At 43.0% G+C, this 21,382-nt stretch overlaps 1 protein-coding gene across 1 annotated transcript in view; it reads right to left on the bottom strand.

Annotated features, from left to right (window-relative positions):
* STAB2 (stabilin 2) overlaps positions 1-21,382 on the bottom strand; it is a 73,948-nt gene that overhangs the window by 12,819 nt on the left and 39,747 nt on the right. Inside the window, exons 31-53 of the mRNA XM_056514336.1 lie at positions 21,262-21,369; positions 18,687-18,818; positions 17,629-17,754; positions 16,992-17,048; positions 15,946-16,041; positions 15,085-15,280; positions 14,496-14,591; positions 13,482-13,527; positions 12,371-12,447; positions 10,722-10,847; positions 10,177-10,250; positions 8,777-8,848; positions 7,418-7,537; positions 6,971-7,018; positions 5,938-6,021; positions 5,704-5,850; positions 5,179-5,304; positions 4,807-4,866; positions 4,239-4,415; positions 4,070-4,159; positions 1,947-2,093; positions 799-855; positions 276-399 (exon numbers count right to left, since the gene is read on the bottom strand). Of these exons, the coding sequence (XP_056370311.1) occupies positions 276-399; positions 799-855; positions 1,947-2,093; positions 4,070-4,159; positions 4,239-4,415; positions 4,807-4,866; positions 5,179-5,304; positions 5,704-5,850; positions 5,938-6,021; positions 6,971-7,018; positions 7,418-7,537; positions 8,777-8,848; positions 10,177-10,250; positions 10,722-10,847; positions 12,371-12,447; positions 13,482-13,527; positions 14,496-14,591; positions 15,085-15,280; positions 15,946-16,041; positions 16,992-17,048; positions 17,629-17,754; positions 18,687-18,818; positions 21,262-21,369 (2,386 nt within the window). The remainder of the gene's footprint in view (positions 1-275; positions 400-798; positions 856-1,946; positions 2,094-4,069; positions 4,160-4,238; positions 4,416-4,806; positions 4,867-5,178; positions 5,305-5,703; positions 5,851-5,937; positions 6,022-6,970; positions 7,019-7,417; positions 7,538-8,776; positions 8,849-10,176; positions 10,251-10,721; positions 10,848-12,370; positions 12,448-13,481; positions 13,528-14,495; positions 14,592-15,084; positions 15,281-15,945; positions 16,042-16,991; positions 17,049-17,628; positions 17,755-18,686; positions 18,819-21,261; positions 21,370-21,382) is intronic.

The raw sequence follows: 21,382 nt of genomic DNA, 5'->3' as shown, positions 1-21,382 counted from the left end.
TTTCCGCTGGTGACCCACTCAGCAGGACAGCCTTTACTCTCTGTAGCCCTCACCTGCTACTACTATGGAGCTTAAAACTTGCTCTTAACGCGAAGAGGTAATCTGAATTGAAGAAGCAGTTAACACTTTGTGTTCTTCAGCTCTTGCAACCAACTTCCCTCATCTTGCAGCTGGTTCTTCTCATGCCCCTTATTCCAATTCTCCCAGTTTTGCCTGCTGGGTGCTACACAGCTGTGTTGGGGAAGGGGAGGGCACAGGGTGGGTGGGAATCCTACCTTGGCAGTCTGGCCCGAAGTAGCCCTTGCAGCACTTGGCAATGTGGATGACCATGGAGCAGTTCCTGCGGCAGCCGTCCCGCTGCAGCCCGTAGGACTCGTAGGTGCACCAGTGGATTCCTTCCTGCGTGCCACATGTGTCAGCACAGGGAGAGGAGGGGGACACACACCAAAATGAGTGCTGCATGGTTTGGTTTTTTTTTTCCCTCTTTAAATCATAATTTCTGATGTACATTGAATCAAAATGTGATGTGTGAAGATTCCTGGCATGCTAAGCACCATTCCCGAGAGTGCAGGGGCTGCTCTGGAGTCAGCTGAAGCACTTTTACAGAGTGAGACCAACAAGCATCCCCACCACCAGCACGTGGGTGCTTGCCCAGGCACAGCTTTGTCACTTAATAGTATGGCAGCACTGTCAAAGGTTCTCTTTCTGTTTATTCTAAGAACCTTTTCCTGGTTTGCTGTTGTGAAGTACAGAGAAGAGCACACTAGACTGTTTACATGTGAGATTTGAATGTTTTACCTTTGGTTTTGTCCCTGGAGGGCATTTAGAATTACGGAAACAGCTAGCACAAGGCCCCTGGAAAAGGGGGAAAAAAGTATATTAAAATAATGGCTACAAAAGGCCATTTGACTTGGACAAAAAGTCTGTTTTATGAGAGCAGAAAAGATCAGCAGAGAAAAGGTAAAGCTTATTGCACTTTAAAAAATAATGGAAAATTCTGGAGAAACAAGAAAGGAGAATGATAACAAACACTTGCAATAATTTAGTGCCACAAAAATACAAGAAAATAGTTTTGATACCAGAATATAAGTTCTGGAAGGGGAAACTGCTCTGGATTTAAAGAAGAAAGGAAAAGATGATGACTGTTCTTCAAATAAGTATTGATGTGGTCTGTAGCAGGCCTGGATGTCTAATTTGGAGTACAGAAAAATGTTTGCTTCTCAGGAAGTGCTGATGAAATTTGAGGACATGATATCTGTTTAATTTAATTTAATAACATTATAAACAAAAGGCAACTTGAGCTGATGGGATAAACACAATTGCCAGTTTTACAACAGAAATACAAAGTCCTTCTAGGAAATTTTCTCATACTTTCAAATTGAACTGAAGTAAATTTAGTCTTGAAACTGTTTGAAGATGACTTTCCCATTTGTGGGACCCATCAATGTTCATGGAGGAAACCTTCTCCGTGCTAAGAGTGCCTGTTCAGGTGTGTTAAAAACAAGGAATGTCAGACACTGAGAGTAGGCAGTTCTCTGTCTTGTGTCCTTCATATCCTGTGCTGCTGGAGTAGCAATGCTGCTCTTTCTTTAGTAGGGAACTTTGTAAATATGATCTCTATGGACAAATCCGTAGTTTGAACTTTCACTAATTTAAAAACCTGGCAGAAAGATTTGTCCTTGCTCAAATTTTTGCTTCCATGTGTAAGATGCCTTTTTTTTATGGTCTAAAGTGGAACCACTTGTCCTGTGTGCTGCTTCACGTGGATGCAGGATTTCTGAGGCATTGTGCTGCACTTCTTAATCTCTGTTTGGCAGTGCAGCAGATGCAGCAGTGGGGCTTTACTGGCAGGAGTGCCAGAGCTGAGGGAGTGTTACCCCAGTGGGGTTGGACATCAGCCCCTGGCTGTGTCCTTGTCAGGGGGAGGGACCCGAAGGGGCACTGACCATGAACTCCATGGTGAGGAAGCTGTCGCAGCGCCCCCCCAGGCTGGGCTCTGTCAGCAGGCAGTCGATCCCGTAGGCGATGCCCCCGTCAAACTCCAGCTGCCGCTGCACCACCTTGCACTGCCCCTCGTTCAGGAAAAGGGCGCCCTGGCACATAGGATAGGGAGAGAGGGACAAGTCTGTGAGGTTAGATTCTGGTGCTCAAGGCACTTACTTTGTTGTTTTTTTTTTTTTTTAATGAGTAAAGCAGTTAATAGTTGCTGAAGAGTTATTTATTGTAGAAGCACATTAGTTTTAAAAGCAAAGTTACAGACATTGAAGTTTATGTTAAGTTTTGGTATAAAGTTTTAGATAGAAGCAGAAGCTGCTTCTGGAGGTCTTGGTGGGGCTAATATTGCTGGGCAACTTTTGGTTTTTTTTTTTTTTTTTTTTGGGGTGTTGATCAGGGTGGCGAGAAAAGCAAAATGGTAAAAGCAATGGTAAAAAAAAGTACCAGCTCTCCCCAATGCATGCTCTTATATTGAATCTTCCCAAGAAGCTAAGACACAAACTCAGACCACCACTCCTTAACCTATTAGAATTTTAGTTTCTTAACATGCCAGGTTACGTATACACTACGCATATGGCTTATCTTGTTCTATCTGAAAAATGTAAGCAATATTCTTACTATAGCTCCATTATGTCTAAAACCATGTTCCTCCACTGAAAACACTAGTATGTTTTTCAACTTGTTCTAGAACTCACACTGCTACTTTGGCATCTAAGACCTTTTACCCCATAAAAGCACTTAAGCTCTTTCTAAAACTTACTGACTTACTTGTCCTAAAACTTAAACTTACACCTCTACTTTAAGTGTGAGTAGCTTAAGGTATCTTAATCCATTAAAAAGCTTTAATTCAATCCCTGTGCTCTGATTTCTCCCTGTAGAATTCAGAGACACTCCTAGCTCATTGACTCCAACACTCCTCCTTGGCTTCCTGCTCTCTGTAGGAATGTTCTTGGGGCAAGGTGGCATGTCAAACCATCCTGTAGGTAAAACTGATGGCTATAGGGGCTCAAACACAGTTTTGAGGCCTCTCTTCCTATGGGCAGATGTGTGTCTGGGGTACTGTGTCCAGCTCTGGGGTTCCCAACACAGGAAGGATGTGGATCTGCTGGAGCAAGTCCAGAGGAGGGCCATGAAGATCCTCAGAGAGCTGCAGCACTTCTCCTATGAAGTGAGACAGACTGAGAAAGTTGGGGCTGTTCAGCTGGGAGACCCTAGAGCACCTTCCAGTCCCTAAGTGGGCATGTGTGAGAGTTGGAGAAGGATTTTTAGCAAGGGTGTGTAATGATAAGACAAGGGGTAATGGCTTTAAACTGGGAGAAGGTGGGTTTAGATTGGATATTGGAAAGAAATTCTTTACTGTGTGGTTGGTGAGACACTGGAAGAAGTTGCCCAGAGAGCTGTGGATGCCCTGTCCCTGGGAGTGTTCATAGCTGGGTTGAAAGGGACTTTGAGCAACCTGGTCTAGTGTAAGGTGTCACTGTTCATAACAGGGGGTTGGAAAAAGATGATCCTCCAGGTTCCTTGCAACCCAAACCATTATATGATGTCTTTCTTTTCTGAAGAGGACAGAATATGCCAGTCCAATGTTCACAGGTTTATCTTATGTATATTTAGACTTAGATGCTTGCCAGGTGTGTTCTGATACATTTGCAAAGAAAAATCTGACACTGTTCTGGTTTATCAGGCCATGTGTGTGCCTGCAACCTTAGCTTGCACACCAGAGTTTGCATGCAGATGCTGCATTCATGGAGGTCAAAACCAGGCTGATCTTAGTTGTTTTGCACTGGTATTGTAGAAGTTAAATTGTGCTGGTATTTCAATTTCAAGGTGACTGAAGGCTGTTTTGAACAAATAGCACCTTACAACAGAGCAAATTACAGCTCCAGAATAGTCCTGCAAATTATATAGTTTGCTGAATCTGTTGGTGTGGCTCTTGGCCTGTAGTGGTGATGATCAACGAAGTTTTGGTGCCACTGACCCACCCTGGGGGCTGTGCAAAGGCAGAGTGTAATGTGCAGGCGTGGATCCTGCAGCAGGGGTGAGGAATGAATGTGCCAGCAGAGTGAACACTTACGATCTCCCCGTTATCCCCACAGCTCACACTGAGGTTGGAGCCCTGCAGGGTCTTCAGTGGGCTGGAGCTGGGCAGCTGATAGGCCAACACCTGGCAAAGAAAAGGGGAGATGCAGGTCTGGGCTGGCACATTTTGGCTGTGGCAGCACTCCCAAAACGCAAGGGCTTACCGCAGCATCACGGACAATGTGGAATTTGAGGTACTGCACCAGTTTGTTGGTGTTTGCCTTCTTGAAGAGGAAGTCCTGCTGCTCCTGTGGCAGCCCACGGATGGCTGTGTCTGTGGGCCAGAAGAGTGTCACGGGTTTGTGGATGGGGTCGTTGATCAGCCCAAGCAGGTTGTTCTTCTGCAACACAGCAAAAATTGGGGCAGGAGCTTAATGCTCTGCCCAAAGTGACCCCGTGGGGTGGATGTCAGGTCTAAATGAGGCATGGTGCCCTGTGGGCTTCCTGGTCACCAGCCTACAAATGCCTTGAAAAATACTTTAAAAACCAGATGTGTGAGTTGAGCTTGATATACAGTAGGACAGAGCTGAGTGGGGAAGGGAAAGGTGGCTGTGGGCCTGCTTGATGTGCCCCCAGCCTCTGTGGGAGTGTGACTGGTGGTGACCAGGGTTGTTGTGTACTGTGTGGTAAGCCTTTGGTTCTCCTGAACAAAATCCTGCAGTGTGTACTTTTGTCTTTAAAAAAAATAATTTACAACCTTTTCCCAATGGGTCCTGTCTCTTAGGTCCTTACCTCTAGCAAAGTGCTGAACAGAATGTACCCATGCCTGGCTGCAACCATTTTAAGACTTTCCTACAAAGAAAGAAAAATGAGTAGTTTACCTAAGAAATACATTATTTGGGTATTAAAAAAGCAGGTAAGAGCTTGCTTTTCTCTGTAAGTCACTTTTTGTTATAAAATCAAAGCTGGTCTAAAAACCCTCTGCAGAAATCCTCTTATGCTGTCCTTATTTATCTGTAGTTCTGGTGAATTTGAAATACAATATTTAATTTATTTGTATAAGGTCTTTTTAGCGTCACTTTTTTGTTTACTTATATGATTTATATATCAGATAGTAACTGTGAAAAAGCCCCTGGGTTGGCAGTGGTGATAAGCTGCACATACCTTCTTGAGGGGGAAATCCTGCATATGTGAAGGGACCAGGATTTGGTTTATGACATGGATCACACCATTTGTGCCAACAGCATCACTGAGTATAATTTCAGCTTTGTTGTTCAAAACCAATGAGTTCTGGAAAGGCAACAAAAACATTTTTTCTGTAAAACCTACTGGCAAAGTGACACTGATGCTGAATTCCTTTGATATAATGAGCCCAGACCACTGTTTCTTTGGAGCAAACAGTACTCTCAGCTTTCATAAATTGCTTTTCACTTTTTCAAACTCTCCTCATGTTCATAAAGCCAGAGCCTGAGGATAAAATAACTTGTGTCAAAGCAAGGGTTGTACAACTCCACTCTTGGCATGCTGATAAGTGCTGAACACTTCAGCCAAACAGGCAAGCTTATTTGAAAGTAATTTATTTATTTTTGTACATCAGAGATGGAAAGGGAACCATTGAAGTTTTTAACAAAGCTGAATGAGAGTGGACTGTTTCACTGTTCTGCTCCCTACCTCTCCATGTTTGGTTACCTGGGAGTAGCTGATGTGTATTTGTTCACCTTGGAGAGAGGTGATGTTGGTGATTGCTGTCAGGTCCTCGTACAACAGACTGGCACAACCCACCACGTGGTGCCGGAGCACTTGGGCCATCACTCCTTTGGCAATCCAGTCCTTGACCTGCAGTGGGGAATGGAGGGGGTGAGAAGCAGCTGAGCAAGGTGTCTGGAGTAGAAAACTCCTTCTTAACTGAGCCCTTTCACTTACCCGTGGGTCACTGTTCAGCACATCTGTGTGAGGAACAAACAGGGTGAAAGGGCCAGGACCTGAGATATCTCTGATAGACAAGGCCTGCCAAATTTAAGAGGAAAAAGCAGCAATGAGTTAGTGCATGTGATGCCACACAGGGTCAGGGACTGCCCTGTGGAGGGCAAGGTGGTGCATTGAGTTCCCTTCCCCGCAACACAAGGGGGAGAGAAATTCCTCGAGTGGACTTTGGCTCCTAGCCTTGTCTGTTACCTTTGCTCACAGGTATTAAATGGAAAATTTTGTCTTATAGCCATGTCTTTATCTCCTCTGCAAAAACAAACAGGAGATGAGGGAATTAAATTAATTACTCATAGGAGTACAAATGGGCCTGGGCTTTTGGAGGCACTTTGCAATGACCACTGATAAGCTGATAGAGAGCTCCCTTAAAGCAGGAGGAAGCCACCTGCCTACCATGGTATCAGAATTGAAACTAGGTTATAGGTCTCCAGGTTAGCAGGCCAGTGTACAGGTCTGTGCTGTCCTGAGGCTTCTGGTAAACAGGGAATTGCTGTCATCAGTCTCCAAAAATCAGTGAGAGCTGGCTGCACACTGGCTGTCTTGCAAGACACAGAGCACCCTGTGATGTTTCAGGGAGGCAACTGAAATGGTTGCCTTTTGGAGATGCAGAAGGGGTAGTAAATGGGTGGTATATTCTTGATTCAGAATTCACAAGAGATGTGCTAGCAGATCTCAGATTGTGAACAGGTAAAAGGTTCAGTTTTATGCCCAGTCTGGGGGCTTTACCTTTCCCTGGGACCTTGATCTTGATCATTAATATTCTAGATCATTAATACTGTTTTAGTGACAGTTAATAGTTTACCTTAGTGCATCTCAAGTATTAGTGACTGATAATCCAAATACAGTTTTAATTAGATTGAAGGAAGTGCACACCAGATTATTGCCTCCTCTCTACGCTCTTGGGCAAAAAAAGGGAGGAGAATCCCCCCTCAAGAAAACCTCAATAAAACACAACCATGCAACCTTTTCTTACCTGTAAGTGGAAATAAAACCTAGATGTGTTGGAGTTCCTGAGAAGTTCCTGCAATTAAGAACAAGACTCTGTAAAAACGCTGCAAATGTGAGGTAATATCTGCAGAGTGCAAACAAATGCAGCACTCAGACAAGAAAGGGAATAAGTGCTGCATATCTATGCTGCTTCTGTTCTTTTCTTAACTTGCTCTGTCAAACAGCAGGCTTTTTTGAAATCTAAAACTCCTTAATGCTGCAGTCACAATGATTATTCATTATGGCTTTTTGTTTGTTTTGGCAGTTAAGGTTATCTTGCAGCATCTTGTTCCTATTCCCGGTTTCTTGGATTGGGATAACTTCAAATTCTGGGGTACAACTTTGTCCAAGAAAAAAGTGGTGTGTTTCAACCATTGTATTAAGTAACTATGTGAAGAAAAATAGGAGACAGCAAACATGTGAAGCACTTTACCTGGAAGATGTTGCCTCGGCACTGAAATCCATCCCCAGTGTAGTTGGTTTTGCAGGTGCAGGTCCTTTCTGTCAGCTCGGTGTCATTACAGATGGCAAATTCACTGCAGCCTCCATTATTCTTGTAAGAGCAAAGTTTAAAATATAGAATTCCTTCATTGCCAGGTGCATGAAACAATTCTGATTCACCACTTTTCCTCCCCCATTTTTATGATTTAGAAAGGTTTAGTCACAAGATCTTTTTGAAACCACATCTTGCTGGAACACCTGACGGCTGATCATATCAGGGGTCCTTTCCCACGGGCCATGAGAGGGAACAGAAACTCCTTTGGGAGCTACCAGTGGGGCCTGACTTGACAGGTCAGAGATTTGCCTGGCTGTGAGCAGTGGGTTTGGGTGGATTTGTTGTGGATTTGGCTTGGCTTAGGCAGACTCTTGGCAGCCTTGGCTGCCTGTGAAGCTTTGCTGCACAGAGGTTTGGTCATTGGGGAGCCAGGTTAGCCTCTGGTATGACATTGATGCTCCTCAAGAAGATGTTTATTTTTTAATACATAATTAGTCTGGCGTGATTAGTCAAGTGGAAGCAGAGCTGCTGGAACACAGCATAGGAAAAAGCAAGGGAATACAAAGTCATAGGGAGCAGTGGCTCATAACTTTAAACTCCCTCCAGCTTCTGTTTTTACCCTTGCTCTTTCATCTCTGCAACCTTTCAAGGTCAGAGAAAGCCAACTGAGAGGCCAGGCTGGGAGGGTGAGGGCTGTTGTTACTGTGCTCAGAGCACAGAGGATTAATGTACATGGGAGAGTGGATATGTCCCTGCTGCAGCTTGCCAAGAGGCAGAGCAGTACCACACTGATTGCCAATATGTGGCTTGCAGTGTGTGAGCCAGCTTGTGCTAAATAAATGTGGCTAATTCTCAGCCTGCAGTGACAAGTGAGGGACAGAATGGGTAGTGCCATGGCACGTCCTGGGTTGGGTGTTGTGGAAGGAAACGGTTTTGTTGGCTCTTTATAGGAACTCTATATGACAAATAATTTGCTGACTTAGGTTTTAACACTACAGACCAGGGTCTGCTTCTCTGAATTAGATTTGAAATGAGCTATTTAAGATTCAATGATGAGTCCAGGCTCTCAGTTGTATTATGTCCAGGCTATGGCTGAGGAAAAGCTCTTCCTGCATATGTAGTTTCTCTCATAGTGACTGCACTAAAGCATGTACTGAATCAAGAATATTTAAAAGACTAGCCAAGTCAACATAAATTGATTCTTAGCAAACCTATCTTTGTTTAGAATGCATACAAACCCCAAAAGTGTAATGATTATAATGAGACCTGAAATTGTCTCCTTAAATGGATACTCACTTGTGAACACAGACTGATATATGTGCAGGTTTTGCCATCTCCAGAATATCCCTTCAGGCAATTGCATACTGCCTATAAAGCAAAATAGAAAAGCATGCATACATTGAAAAATGCTTGATTTTGTTTTTCAGCACACAAATACACAGCTTACTTTTTTTTCCAGTTTACTTTTTGTGATATGATGTGCAATTTATTAAGCTGAAAGTAAATTATGTCTTCTAGAGCAGTTTCTTGGCCAGTATGAGTAACCATAGACTGAGATTGGGAAGTAATAATTTTCATTAGGCTCAATGTGCCTTTCCCCTGCCTATCCATCTCTGGTCTCCTCTCTGCTGTCCTGTTCATTTGAAATGACTCCTCTGACATGAGCACATGATTGTCTTGCTGACAGAACATACTAAACTCCTAATTTGTTTCCCTCATGTTTTTTGCATAGGTTGGTATTCCCCTCTCATTCCTTTCCTTTCCCTGCTTTTTTACGTGATGAAAAGTACCTTCAAAACACACCTGGAATTGTGTGTTACTGGCAACTTCCCATGCAGTGGAAATGCATCTGAAACTTTGTTCTGGTTACTTTATTTTGCATTTGCAGTTATGACAAAGATAAAAAATAGTTGCAAAGAAATCAATTATATTCTCTAATTCACTGCTTAATGGTTCTCAAATTAGAATTTAATATGTAAGAGTGTGAAAATTCAGTGAGATATCTGCAGCAGAAATCAAACTGAGAGGTGGTCTAACAGCAGTGTTTATGTAACTCCTGGGTGAGTGATAGCCCTAGGGAAAGCAAATGCATAAACTTGCCTATAAACTTGCCTTTGCAGTGCTGGGATTTTGTTGTTGTTGTTATTACTCTGATGTTAATCACATTCTCACAGGTAAGGGAGAATAAATAAACAGGTTGTAGCTACTACTTATAGAGGTCTAGAGATCAGCAGAGGAGTGAGAGGATGCTGGAATGTTGTAACCCCCATGCAAGAGCTATGGTTTAGGGCATTTTGTTTCCTTATGGACACATTTGAACTGTGCAGGGAGAAGGGATAGTCTTAAATGCAATTTTTTGTATGGACAGTTTCTATAACAATAAAAGAAGCATCTTCTAGCAATACTTTCAAACTTACAGCTTTTCACATCAAAACCTCCCAAAGGAGAAAAACAACCACTTGAAAGAGGAAAACACTGCTTTCCTTTGCAGTTTTGAATTTCTTTCACTGAAATAGATTTTTTCAGATTTGTCTGCACTCCCCCTCACATGCCTTTTTGAGGGAAGCATGTATTTTTCAGAATTGTTATGAAATTCAGTTTTCTGCTTAGAAACAAAATTGACATTGGGAAATCTTTCTTTACCTAACAATAAACACTTGACTAGGCTTATTTTTCTTCACTAGCAAAGTACTCACTTGGTTGGGTCCAGTCTGTGTGCACTCTGCATTTCTATCACATCCACCATTGTTCACCAGACAAGGGTTGATTTCTTTATAAAACAGAAACAGTGTAATAAAGAGAGAATAATTCTGAAAACCCATGGAGAATAAATTTTAAATAAAGAATACTAGGAATGCAGATTTATAACAAAATTCATTGCCTCAGCTACTTAATATCTAAGTCTAAGTCTTCAGTTGTCTTGGTGCAGGCTACAGCCCTGCTAACAGCATTTCTGAAACCAAACAGCTTGTGATGGCCAGAGGAGTGCGTGTGTATCAAGCTGCTGGAGATGGGGTTATCCTGCTAGAGGTAGATGTTGTTCGGTAAGATTTGGTGTCACATTATGTAGGTGCACAGTTTGCCAGGTGGCACCAGCCACGTGGCAGGAAAAGATGCCTTGGCATCAGGGGATATAACATCAGCCAGCTGCACTTGTGGGTCAGAGTGGAAGGAGGATGATGCTTTTCCCCTGCAGGAAATCTGGCTGTCCTGTGTGTGCCCTGAGGCATGCAGTGCTCACCCATGCAGACGATCCCGTCCCCAGTGTAGCCGGCACTGCACACGCAGGCTCTGCTTCCCGGCGTTGTTCTCCTGCACTCTGCCTTGGCAGAGCAGCCCCCGTTGCTGCTCTCACAGGCATCAATGGCTGAACAGGGACAACAGCAGGCATCAAACCAATGTGCTGGACTGGCTTCTTGCTTCTCATGATAGTCTGTCTCCATCTTTTAAAGGGATTTACTAACATTTTCAGAACATAGTCTTTCTGAATTGGGAGGCCACAGACTTCATTAGTGCCAGTTATTTAATACCTATTATTGTTTCAAGAGGGAAAGCTAAAATGATGTCTCTAGTCTGGAATGTTAGAATTCATCAGGACTGACTATCAGTAATTTTCTGTCTTCCAATTCTGCCACTTCCATCAAAACACGAAAAAAAAAAAAAAAAAAAAAAAAAAAATTTGTATTCGTCTCTAGTTTACATAGCCACTTAAGCGTTCCCTGAGTTTGACATTTTCTGCACACAGATCATATAACTTCTCTTGCAGGAAGTCTAGAGTATAATACCACCTAGTCCTCCTGTGACAGAAAGTCCTGGCTCTTATTCAGATGGATACTCGTACTGTTTCCCCAGCCTTGGATGAGCTGGATGCTCACAGCTTGAGAGCAAGGAGGGAGCCTTGTCTGATCTTCAGTATGACCCAAATCAGCCTGCAATTTTCTTTAATTTTTGCTTCAAATGACCCTAAATTACTGTTTCAGCAATTTCAGACCAGGGAATTGATTTTTTTTCTGCAACTGGTTTTGCCCAGGAATCCAGTATATGGGAGCAAGGGTGAGTGCAGAGTCACTATAGGTGACCTGTGTCACCCAGCTCTTCCTGCACATGGGAATTGCCCCCCAATAGATTAAAATGGATTTGTCTGTCTCGTGTCAGAAGAGAAAATGGAAGCAGGCAGAGTTAAGAGTGGCAAAATCTGGGATTAGGACCCTTCCAGCCTTTGTAAGTAGAAAAATAAGCTTCTGTTGTGAAAAACATTAGTATTTTAATCACTTAAGAATTAAGAAAAAATATAAGTAATTATGATTACTGTAGCTGGACTCTGTCTCTTTTGGATAACCCAGACTCTAGGAGGAACAATCTAGGGTAAAGTGCTATTATCCCTTTCTGAGGGTCTCTTAAATCTCTCCAGCCTAAAGAAGTGGATTTTACCACGCCAGTAATCTGAGCAAGATCCAAAAGCTGAGGAAATTGTAGAGCTACACAGCTTCCAATAGCTGGAAGTGTTATTGTGCCCTGAATTGGCCTCTCTTTGCTGGGCTTTGTTGGGAAAGGGAGTAAAAGTCACAAACCAGGTTTCATTACTCTGCAAACAATGGGGCTAGGGCTGTGCACGGCATGTTCCCTTTTCTCTGCTCTCCCTCAGCACAATGCCTCACTGCCTGGAGATTTGGAGCCTTTTGTTTGCTCTGAATCAGCACCTGTTGGGCTGCTATTTGTTTTGAGGGAACTGGCAACAATTCCTGCTTTTTAACTGGTGCATAGGGAAATGCTCATCTCTCACCAACTCTACTGTGACCAGAGAGTGCTTCAAGCATGCTTTGGTTTATTTTTTTTTCTTTTTTTTTCTTTTTTTAAATTTTCAAAAGGGACGAAACAAAGTTCACTTGCCTGTGCAGAATGTCCCGTTCCCTTCAAACCCAGCTGCACACTTGCAATAGGCAGTGCCATTTGATAGGAGAAGGCAGCTAATGAAATAAAAGGAGGGAGGCATCATGTAAAAGAGAGGGAAAAAACATTGGTCAGGTCTTTTGTACAGCCCTTGTTTCTGGGACTGTTTCTGAGGGTAATGTTGCATAGAAATAACAAGACATTTAACCACATACTAAAGAGGTAGCTAAAACCATAAAAATGGACCTAGCTGGACCAAGCTTTTCAAATGTGTTTTGGATGTATTATTTTAGGTATTAGAATTCCATGCTTTGGTCTTTGAGTATCCTATATTTTTGTGCAGAACTCCAGAATTTGCATGTCTACTCACCCAAAAAGCTGTGAACAATTTTTGTTTGTGTGCACCCAATTTATGGAGGGATGCAGCCAGCACAGTTCATCATTGCCCCCTACTCCTGCCATACCTATCCTCAGACCTACAGCTGTGTGTCAGTGGATGAAAAGTACACAAGAGAAGAACAATCTGCTTCTGTCAGAAACACAGTCTTGATTCCAGAATATGTGGGGTTCCCATGAGCAAATCTGAGTGGGTAGTTTTGCCAAAAAAGCAAATATTGCTACTGTGAACTGAAGGTCATAAACACAGGGGAGAGAACGACCTGCATCTGGGAAAAAGGGGGCTTGCCCCTCTGGCTTCTAAGCTCCTACAGAAGAGCTGCAGCTGAAAATGAGGAGTCTTTCCTGCCACCTTTTCTTGGCTTTTTTCAGATGCCTTGACTAGTGTAATTCTTGCTGCCTGGTCAGTGTGAGGGGACAGATGCACTTCAGTAAATAGCTCAGTGGAGCTCACCTGATCCTCTGAAAACTAGATATTGTCCCAATATGGATGCTGGGCTGGTGAGAGCATTTTGTTGTTGTTGTTGTTGTTTGTATATTGATGTAAAGAGCAGAGGTTTGAACTTTTTGGCCTCATCACCGTATACATTAGATTTACATTATCTCTGTGATATGTGCTGCTGAGCAGTCATGAGCAAGGTGGACTTGATTTTTGCCTTGCAAGAGATCCCCTTTTTCTCCCCTCTCCTCTAAATAAGGTACATTTCATACATACTTAGCACTGGTGTGGCATGAGGCGTTACATGCGTCATCTTTGATTTCTGCAAGTGGAAAAAAAAAGGAGTAGGGATCAGAATCTTTTGGGTCAATTTTCTTCTAGGTCCAGAGTCTTTTGTTCCCACCATGTGGAGCTGGAGCATGAGTTTTGTGCCACACAGCTGTGCTCTCAGCCTCTATAGAGACTCCAGCTGGAGAGTCTTTATATATCAGTGGATACCACTTAAATTCACTTGCAAAGAAGAGTTGTGTCATATTGCCAGGAGAAACATTTCACCTGTTGTTATTTATCTGTATTTAGTCTGGTGAATCGTGTATAATTCTAGAATTATATAAGGGCAGGTTTTCTAAAGGAGCTGAAATTTTTCTCAGATGTAGCAACTATAGCAACCCTTTTACAGAAATCTTATTACTAATTTTTTCCATGGGAAAATTTAAAAACCATCTTGAATGTTGTTATTAATGTGTTTATAACATTTTAAAATGTTATACTATTAGAGGTAGAGTTCTGAAATCATTACTGAATACATTTAAATTATGTCTAACTAGAATATAATTTGATTTGGATTTAGGAGCTGTATTAAGCCAGCACAAAATGATTTGTTTGCTAATTATTTTTTATTGCATTAGCAAGAATATAATTTAATATCTGGTGTTGTATAGCTAAATCAACTTATTGAAGCACTAGAGACGCTTTTGATCTGAGGGTCAAAATGTGCTGGGTAATCCTGCTCTGGAAAACATGTAGTTTTAATAAATGGGATATTCTTTTGGGACAGATTGAGGGTGACACAGGTGGGGAATTAGCTAAGTAAGTGTTTCAGTATCATGAGCAGTGTCTCAAACGGCTCTGTAACAATACAGTAATTAATTGCCATAGCACAGGAATGTGACCCATACTTCACTGCATGTGGGAAGCTGCACTGGGATCTGATCGTCCCCGTAGTTCTGTCATTTTCTGAAGTGCCCACTTTTTACCTCAGAAAAAAGAAAAGACAGGACACTCACTCACCAGTGTCACAGGTCACCCCTCTCCAGCCAAGGTCACACTCACAGGATCCATCCCCGTCGACCCCGCTGCTGCATTTCCCGTGGACACAAGCGCACACTGTGGGAGAGACGGGGAAGGCATTGTCCCTGGCAGTGTGCAGGAAGCACAGACAGCAGGACGGCCCAGACTTCACCTGCTATGGCACCTTCTGCTCTAGGCCCTTTGAAGAAAGGCCCTGCCTTGTGCCTTTCGGTTTCTAATTACACAGTAACTCTAGATCCAAACTATGCTTATCTTCCCTCTATTCCCAAATGCAGAGTCTGAAACTGTGTTTTAATAGGAAAGAATTGGTGAAAAATGGCATTGTTCTTGCTGGATTCTTTAAGTCTGTGATGTGCCAGAGTAGAAGATACTGTATAAAATAAACCAGCCTAGGGATTAGCGAGAAAACACCATAAAGGGTAAAGACAGCGGGTTAATGATGTTTTTAACGCTGGCTGTTACCCTGGAGGTGCTGCACCTTCCTAGAGCCCAGCCTGAGCGCGGCTGGAAGATGCGAGGGCAGGAGCGGCCCCGCGGGCAGCGGAGCGCCGTGAGGGGCGCTCGGTACCTTGGTCACAGGCGCGGCCGTATCTGCCCGCGGCGCAGCCCTCGCAGGCGGAGCCCTCGAAGCCCGGCTCGCACTGGCACTGCCCCGAGCCGCTGATGCCGTCCTGGCACACGCCGTTCCCGGAGCAGGCGTTCCCGGCCTTCCCTGGGCATGGCTGGCACTGCTGCCCGAAGAAACCCGCGCAGCACTCCCTGCTCTGGAAACGCACAAAGGCGGCCCTCAGGGCCAGGGTGAAGGAGAGATCGGGATTTTCACGAGGTGATAAGAAAAGGTGGAATGGCTTCAAACTGGAAGAGGGTGGGGTTATGTTGGATATTGGGGAGGAATTCTTTACGTGGTGAGGCGTTGGAGCAGGGTTCCCGGAGAAGTTACGGGCCTGGAAGTTCAAGGCAAAGTTGTAAGGGGCCTTGAGCAACCTGGTCAAGGGGAGAATGTTTCTGCCCATGGCAGAGTGGTTGGTCCAGCCCAAGCTAGTCTTTGAGTCTGTGATTTTTAGCAGCATGTCGGCTCTGCTGGTCTGTGACCAGACTCCTCAGTGTGCCAGGACACAGGCTGCCGCCCCAAGCCCTTGGTGGGACCCAGGGGCTCTTCACCACCTCAGGGAGAGGTGGAGAATTTCTAGGGATCAGCAGAAGGTTACCCTTCCCAATCCTGTGCTCCCTCTGCACCATGTGGACCTTCCTGTGCTGCAGCTATCATCAGTCTGTAACCTTTCAATCTCTGCTGTGTCCAGGATAAAGGTCAATAAATCTGTCAGGAACTGCCTTGACATGCTGTGTGTGCTCAGTGGGAATGATAAGGAGGATGAAGCTCAGGGAAGGGGGTTCCTGGTTTTTACCACAATAGAAGCAGTGAACTCACAATGATGGTTTTGGCACACTTAGGCTTGCACCCAATCTGGATGGTGTACTGTCTCATGTGGTTTTCTGTGAGGACACAGTATTTCTTCTCCCCTGCCTGAGCAAATATTGGAGAAACAGATGTACTTCTGAATAATATTGATCAGCTACTTTCAAATGTGTTAAAAAATGGGACATTAACTTAATGCACGCTGTGCAGACTCACACATTCACAATTAAAATTAAGGAAATGCTTTTAGAAATAAAAATGTATTAGCTAAATAATTTCTAGTGAACATATGATCAGCTTAACTCAGTGTCTTGTGGTGTTTTAAAGATGTCTAAAATTGTCTTTGCTCAGAACTGAACAGATTCTATTTAGAAATTTTACAAACTTTTAAAATTTTTTTTCACATTTTCTGCTCTTTCTAATTATTTTTGGAAAACTGAGTTATGAAGTTGGGCAAAAATAGCTGTTGAAAAATTGTCTTCTAGGTCGAACACAACTGGGGAAAGATTGTTTGCTGAAGAGAGAGCAAGAAATTCTAAATATCTGCTGTTCTCATGTATTTGACCTGGGCATCCAAAATCTCTCTGATTTCCAAGTTTTCCTGTGACCAAAGCTTACAGCATGTTGCTGGGAATGGATTGATTTTGCCCTTCTGTACATCTCTGATTTGAAGGGCTCAAAGCTGGTGCTGTAATTCCTTCTGGAGCAAATGTACTCCAGACCACATTTAACTCCCCTAATTTTGCATGGTAGAGGCAAACTTTGCAATTTGAGGAGTCTTAGTTGTCCCAGTGCACATGAAAAACTGGTCTTGAAAGAAAAACCATCTTTAAGCTGTCCTTCTGCTACCTTGATCCCAGAGGGATTAAAAAACCAAAAATCTTCGAGGTCAGGGTGGATTAAGTCTCTTGATTATGAGCAGTGTATGTAGCAGGCTGAGGTAAACACATCTTTTGTTGTAATGGAGGCAATTACATTAAAAATAGGATTGAATGCATGTATAGTCAGTTTTGATACAAAAAAGCCAACAACCCTAGCATTAATGAAAAAATACTTACTATTTCTTTTGTTCCTGGGGGACAACTTGATGGTCGTGAACAAATTCTGCACTTCTCCTTAAGCAACACAAATGGGAGGCAGTTAACACTCTACAGAGCTGCAGGCAGGTTGTTTCATAGAAAAAAGATTTCCAGCCACATTCCTAAATCTAGTGCTTGAGGTACATTATCAGGATAACCTATTAGGTAAAGATGGTGAGGGAAGCTGTCTTGCTCAGCCAGGAAGAATATCCCTATGAGTGGCTCTGTGGGGACACTTCCCCCAAGGGGAAGAAGGAAAGATCATTTGGTTATTTTTATTTGCTCTTCTAAAATGATGCTTCCCACTTTATAAACAAGTGGTCTGGTTTCAAAGATGTATTAGAATAGTGCATTACTAATATTATCTGAATATTAGAGCTAAGGAATTTCTTATTCTTGAGCTGCTCTGCTTATATTTTATCCAGGCTGTCAGAATGCTGATTTCAGGACCAAAGCTGCCTTAAGAGATGCTAAAACTCTTGCAGGAATACCCTTTGTGGAAAATGTGTGCATTCCTTTATGGGAAGCTCTATCACATATCCTATATATTTGAGCTTTTTTTGGCTATAGGTCTCTCTGAGGAGCTTTAAGCTTCTATACCAATGGGACCACTTACAGTGATCACGGTATTATTGATATCACATCTGTTCTTCTGGATTTCCAGGACCTTTCCCAGTCCATGAATAATTCCTTTGTCTGTGGCAACGTTTGCATAGCTTATAGGAGCATCATTTATGTATACCTGCAAAAGACATGCAATCAGTTAGAGAGCAGCAGAGCTGTTCCGTGGTAACCTGAGCTGTAGGAAGTGGAAGAAAGAGAGAAATTCACAGGGATCACTTAAGGAAAGCCAACAAAGGTGGTTAGCATCAGGCACTTGCTCATATTCCAGCTGCTACATTTAACTGCTTCACTGCACTGGAGGGCATGGGATGGCTTGGAGCCTGTTGGAATTTCTTAGCTACAGGATGTGGCAGAGCAGCTTTTTCCAGGGGGTGTAAAGGCTATGAAGAAGAAGCCTAAGGCATGCCAAAAGGTGGATTTGCTGTGTCTGGGGGATGTGGGGCTCCAAGGAAACCCTCTCAGTAGCTGCTCTTTCAAGGAGGACTTTCATCCTCTCAGTGCTACCCCACACTCCCGTTGTGCCCTCACCAGCAGCAGTCCCCCCAGAGGGAGTTCTGGGACAGGGAAGAAGGACCAAGTTCCCTTCCTGGCCTGACTCTTAATCTTGCTGTGCCTGATTTTTCCATGAGTGATTTTGAAAGACAATTCATATTTGTTGCCCAGTGCTTTGAGCTCTTAGGATTGAAAGTGGAGTGAATCCATAGGATATAGAATTAATGTTTTATAATTGAGGGCAGGTTTCTAATAGCCCTTCTAATGCCTGCTCTGGAATTCAGGCTTGTAGTTGCTAGAGAGAGATGCCTAAAATTTAATTCTAAATGTGAGCAGCACAACTGAAATCAAATTCAGTCAATGATGCCTTCAAGGGTGACTTTGAATTAAGGAGGTCTGAGACAGGCCTTGCATTTGAGTGACAACTTTTGTGCTGTTGAGTCACAGAAGCTAATGAGAGATGCACAGTTCCTTTTGACTCCATGCCAGTTTAAAGCTGAAGCTGGATTTGTAAAAAACAGGAAACCTGTTTCTCCCAGCAAGTGCAGACAGCAGTACCTGGCTGTTGTGGAGGAAGAACCCAAGCTGGTAGGAGAAGCCCAGCATGGTCTCCCTGTGCATGCCATTGTGCAGGCTGTTCTTCAGGAGCTTCTCATCCAGCACAACATGGTAGCGGATTTGGCCTTCATCCTGCCAACACACAATTGCATTCAGAGTTATGTGATAAAGAATGAAAACTTCCTAGGGATAGCATTTTCCAGAGGGTTTAAGCCAAACACAGATTTCCTGAATTTGAAGAGAAAGTTCTCCAGTAGGCAGGCTATCTCATATTTCCTCCTGTAGAGAGCCTGCCTTCTTGCCACAATGAAAATGCTATTGACTGTAGAGGGTGAAAGGCTATTGAACTGGGAGGACCAAGGTTTGCTTGAGCCTGTAATGTGCTTCTGTGCATGCTGAATTCAGGGAAAAGTCAGATTATTCCTTAGGGCTCTGAACTTCATGGGTTCAATTGATGTGAAGGGTTGCATATTCATGAGTGTTTTTATCATCTTTCCATACTTATTCCTTATTCCTTTGGGAATCCCTGAATAACCTATAGGGGAATAAACTGTGTTAAGAGTAATTTTTATATCTTTATATTTTTATATCTGTGTATATATATACTCTTTAAGGGCATCTTAAGGGCAGTCAATAAAGACTGCTTTCAGTTGCCTTTAATTGAAATGTTTTCTATGCCTGGTTGGTACAGTGTATTCATATTTAATTGAAAAGTGATGAAGTTACTCTCTATACATCAAAATATTGAGTGGGTTTCCCAAAGCTTCTGCATCTTGTTCTGAAGACTCCCATAGCTCTCCCTGACTAGGAGAAGGAGGCAGAAGCAGGATGTGCTGGTGGGAGATCGGTCAATGTGAGAGAAACTGGGACGTTTGGAGAGTTTAGGAGCTGTCCAGCCAACAGACAGTGCTGCTGCAACTTTGCAATAAAAGGTGCTTGTGGGAAATCCTGTTGCTCACTGTCCCCTTACTCCGAATGTCTATGCTTCTCCTGCTCTTCTGCTCCTTCAAAAGGGTGTGAAAGCACGAAGCAGCTCCAGGATGTGAGATTTGTGATGTTGCCTGACTGTTCCCACAGAGGGGAAAAGTAGCCTTGACATCTCTTAAAGCTGGCCTGGTTCCACAGATTTGGCAAAGAGATATTTGCAGATGAGAAAGTGGGAATTAAGACAGAGCTAATATCCATCAGTGTCCAGCCCTATTTAATCTTCTGACTTTGATGAATTTTAGGAAAAGCTAATACTGATCCATTTTGATTTCTGTCTTTAATCACCAGCAGAATCAAGACATCTCACCTCATCGGGGCCAAGAAATGGAATCTTCTCCTTGTGTCAAACTCTTCCCTCTGCAGTAGAGTTCTCCCAAGTGTTTTACAAAGAGGTTAAGCCTCAGGCAGACTCAACCTTATGGTTGTTTTTGATTTTTTTTCCTCAGATTGTGACATCAGGCAAGGTTGGGAGGATGGAAGAAAGACTGAAGAAACATTGGTGAATAGTGGAAATGAAAATTATTTTTCTGTTTGTGTGTGTAATCCAGATCTGCTGGGATTGATGCCCTATGTGTCTCAAAGTTTGTTACAAATTCTTCTCGCAGTGATGTGGAAATGATGTTGTGTCAAGGAACAACTAAAGTAATGTTCAAAAGCCATTTGAGCAGATGGAGCTTGATCACTTGTGAATGTGGGATTTCGCCATGGAGCTGCTGTTGTTGGTAAATGATTTGGGATGAGTTATTTGAAACCTGTGCTCCTCAGTTTCCTGGCTGTAAATGGAGACTATGCAAGTATGGATAGTGTGTGGCAGGGTAAGTATTTCTGGAGGAGACAGGGAAGAATTAAAGCCATTAGGCAATAATGGGTGAAGCTTCCCTTGCAAGGTGTGTGCCTCTTGATATGTGCAATCTATAAAGCTCTTTCCAATTGGAGAAAATATGAAGAAAGCTGCTGGGATGATGCAGAAAAAAGCTTATCTTGGGAGGAAACCAAAAAGGCTGAAAAGGGGGTTTGAACTTGTAAATATGTCAGGGTACAAGTGCCAGAGAGAGAGAAGTTGCTGAAGCATTCCTGCAGGAGAGACAAGGCCAGCATCTGGATAGTTTTAAGAAAGAGTCAGAATATTTCATGGCATTAATAATGATGGGGTATTAGTGATGTCAGGGGACTGGAGTTTGTTCACGTAAAAAACCTAATGTCAGTGTTTTTTCTGGTCACTCCTATACTGATCTTCTTTACATTAAAACAAAACAAAACAAAACAGAACCAAAAACGACAAAAAAAAAAAACCCAACTCTCTCAAAATCCCAAACCAAACCAAAATATACTGACAAGATGCCCTGGAAATTATCACTGAGTTTTTAATCTAGAGAAGCCCAAAACACAGAACAAATAGCTAGGCTCTTCCAGCAAGTCAGGAAAATGTTGGCAGACATTTCACCTTCTCTGGTGTTACAGACAAACCCTAACTTACCATATTTCAGGGAAACAAATCTCTTCCTCTATCTGTGTCCTTGTAACCCATCCACTTGAAAGAAAGATGAAATACTGAGCTGTTAGGACAAGCCTTGTGAGTAATACGTACCAGAGTGGCAGATTTCTTATCCTTTAGGTAATTTTCTATGGCTTCATTACTTGGGGCAAAGACTGTGTATGTGTTTGCCGCTTCTATTTCATTAGCCAGGCTGTATTGCTGTGAAACACAT

The sequence above is a fragment of the Oenanthe melanoleuca genome, chromosome 1A (genome assembly GCF_029582105.1).
Source record: "Oenanthe melanoleuca isolate GR-GAL-2019-014 chromosome 1A, OMel1.0, whole genome shotgun sequence".
Taxonomy (NCBI): Eukaryota; Metazoa; Chordata; class Aves; order Passeriformes; family Muscicapidae; genus Oenanthe; species Oenanthe melanoleuca.
The sequence above is the reverse complement of the archived record's forward strand: the minus strand, read 5'-3'. Positions and strand labels throughout refer to the sequence as shown.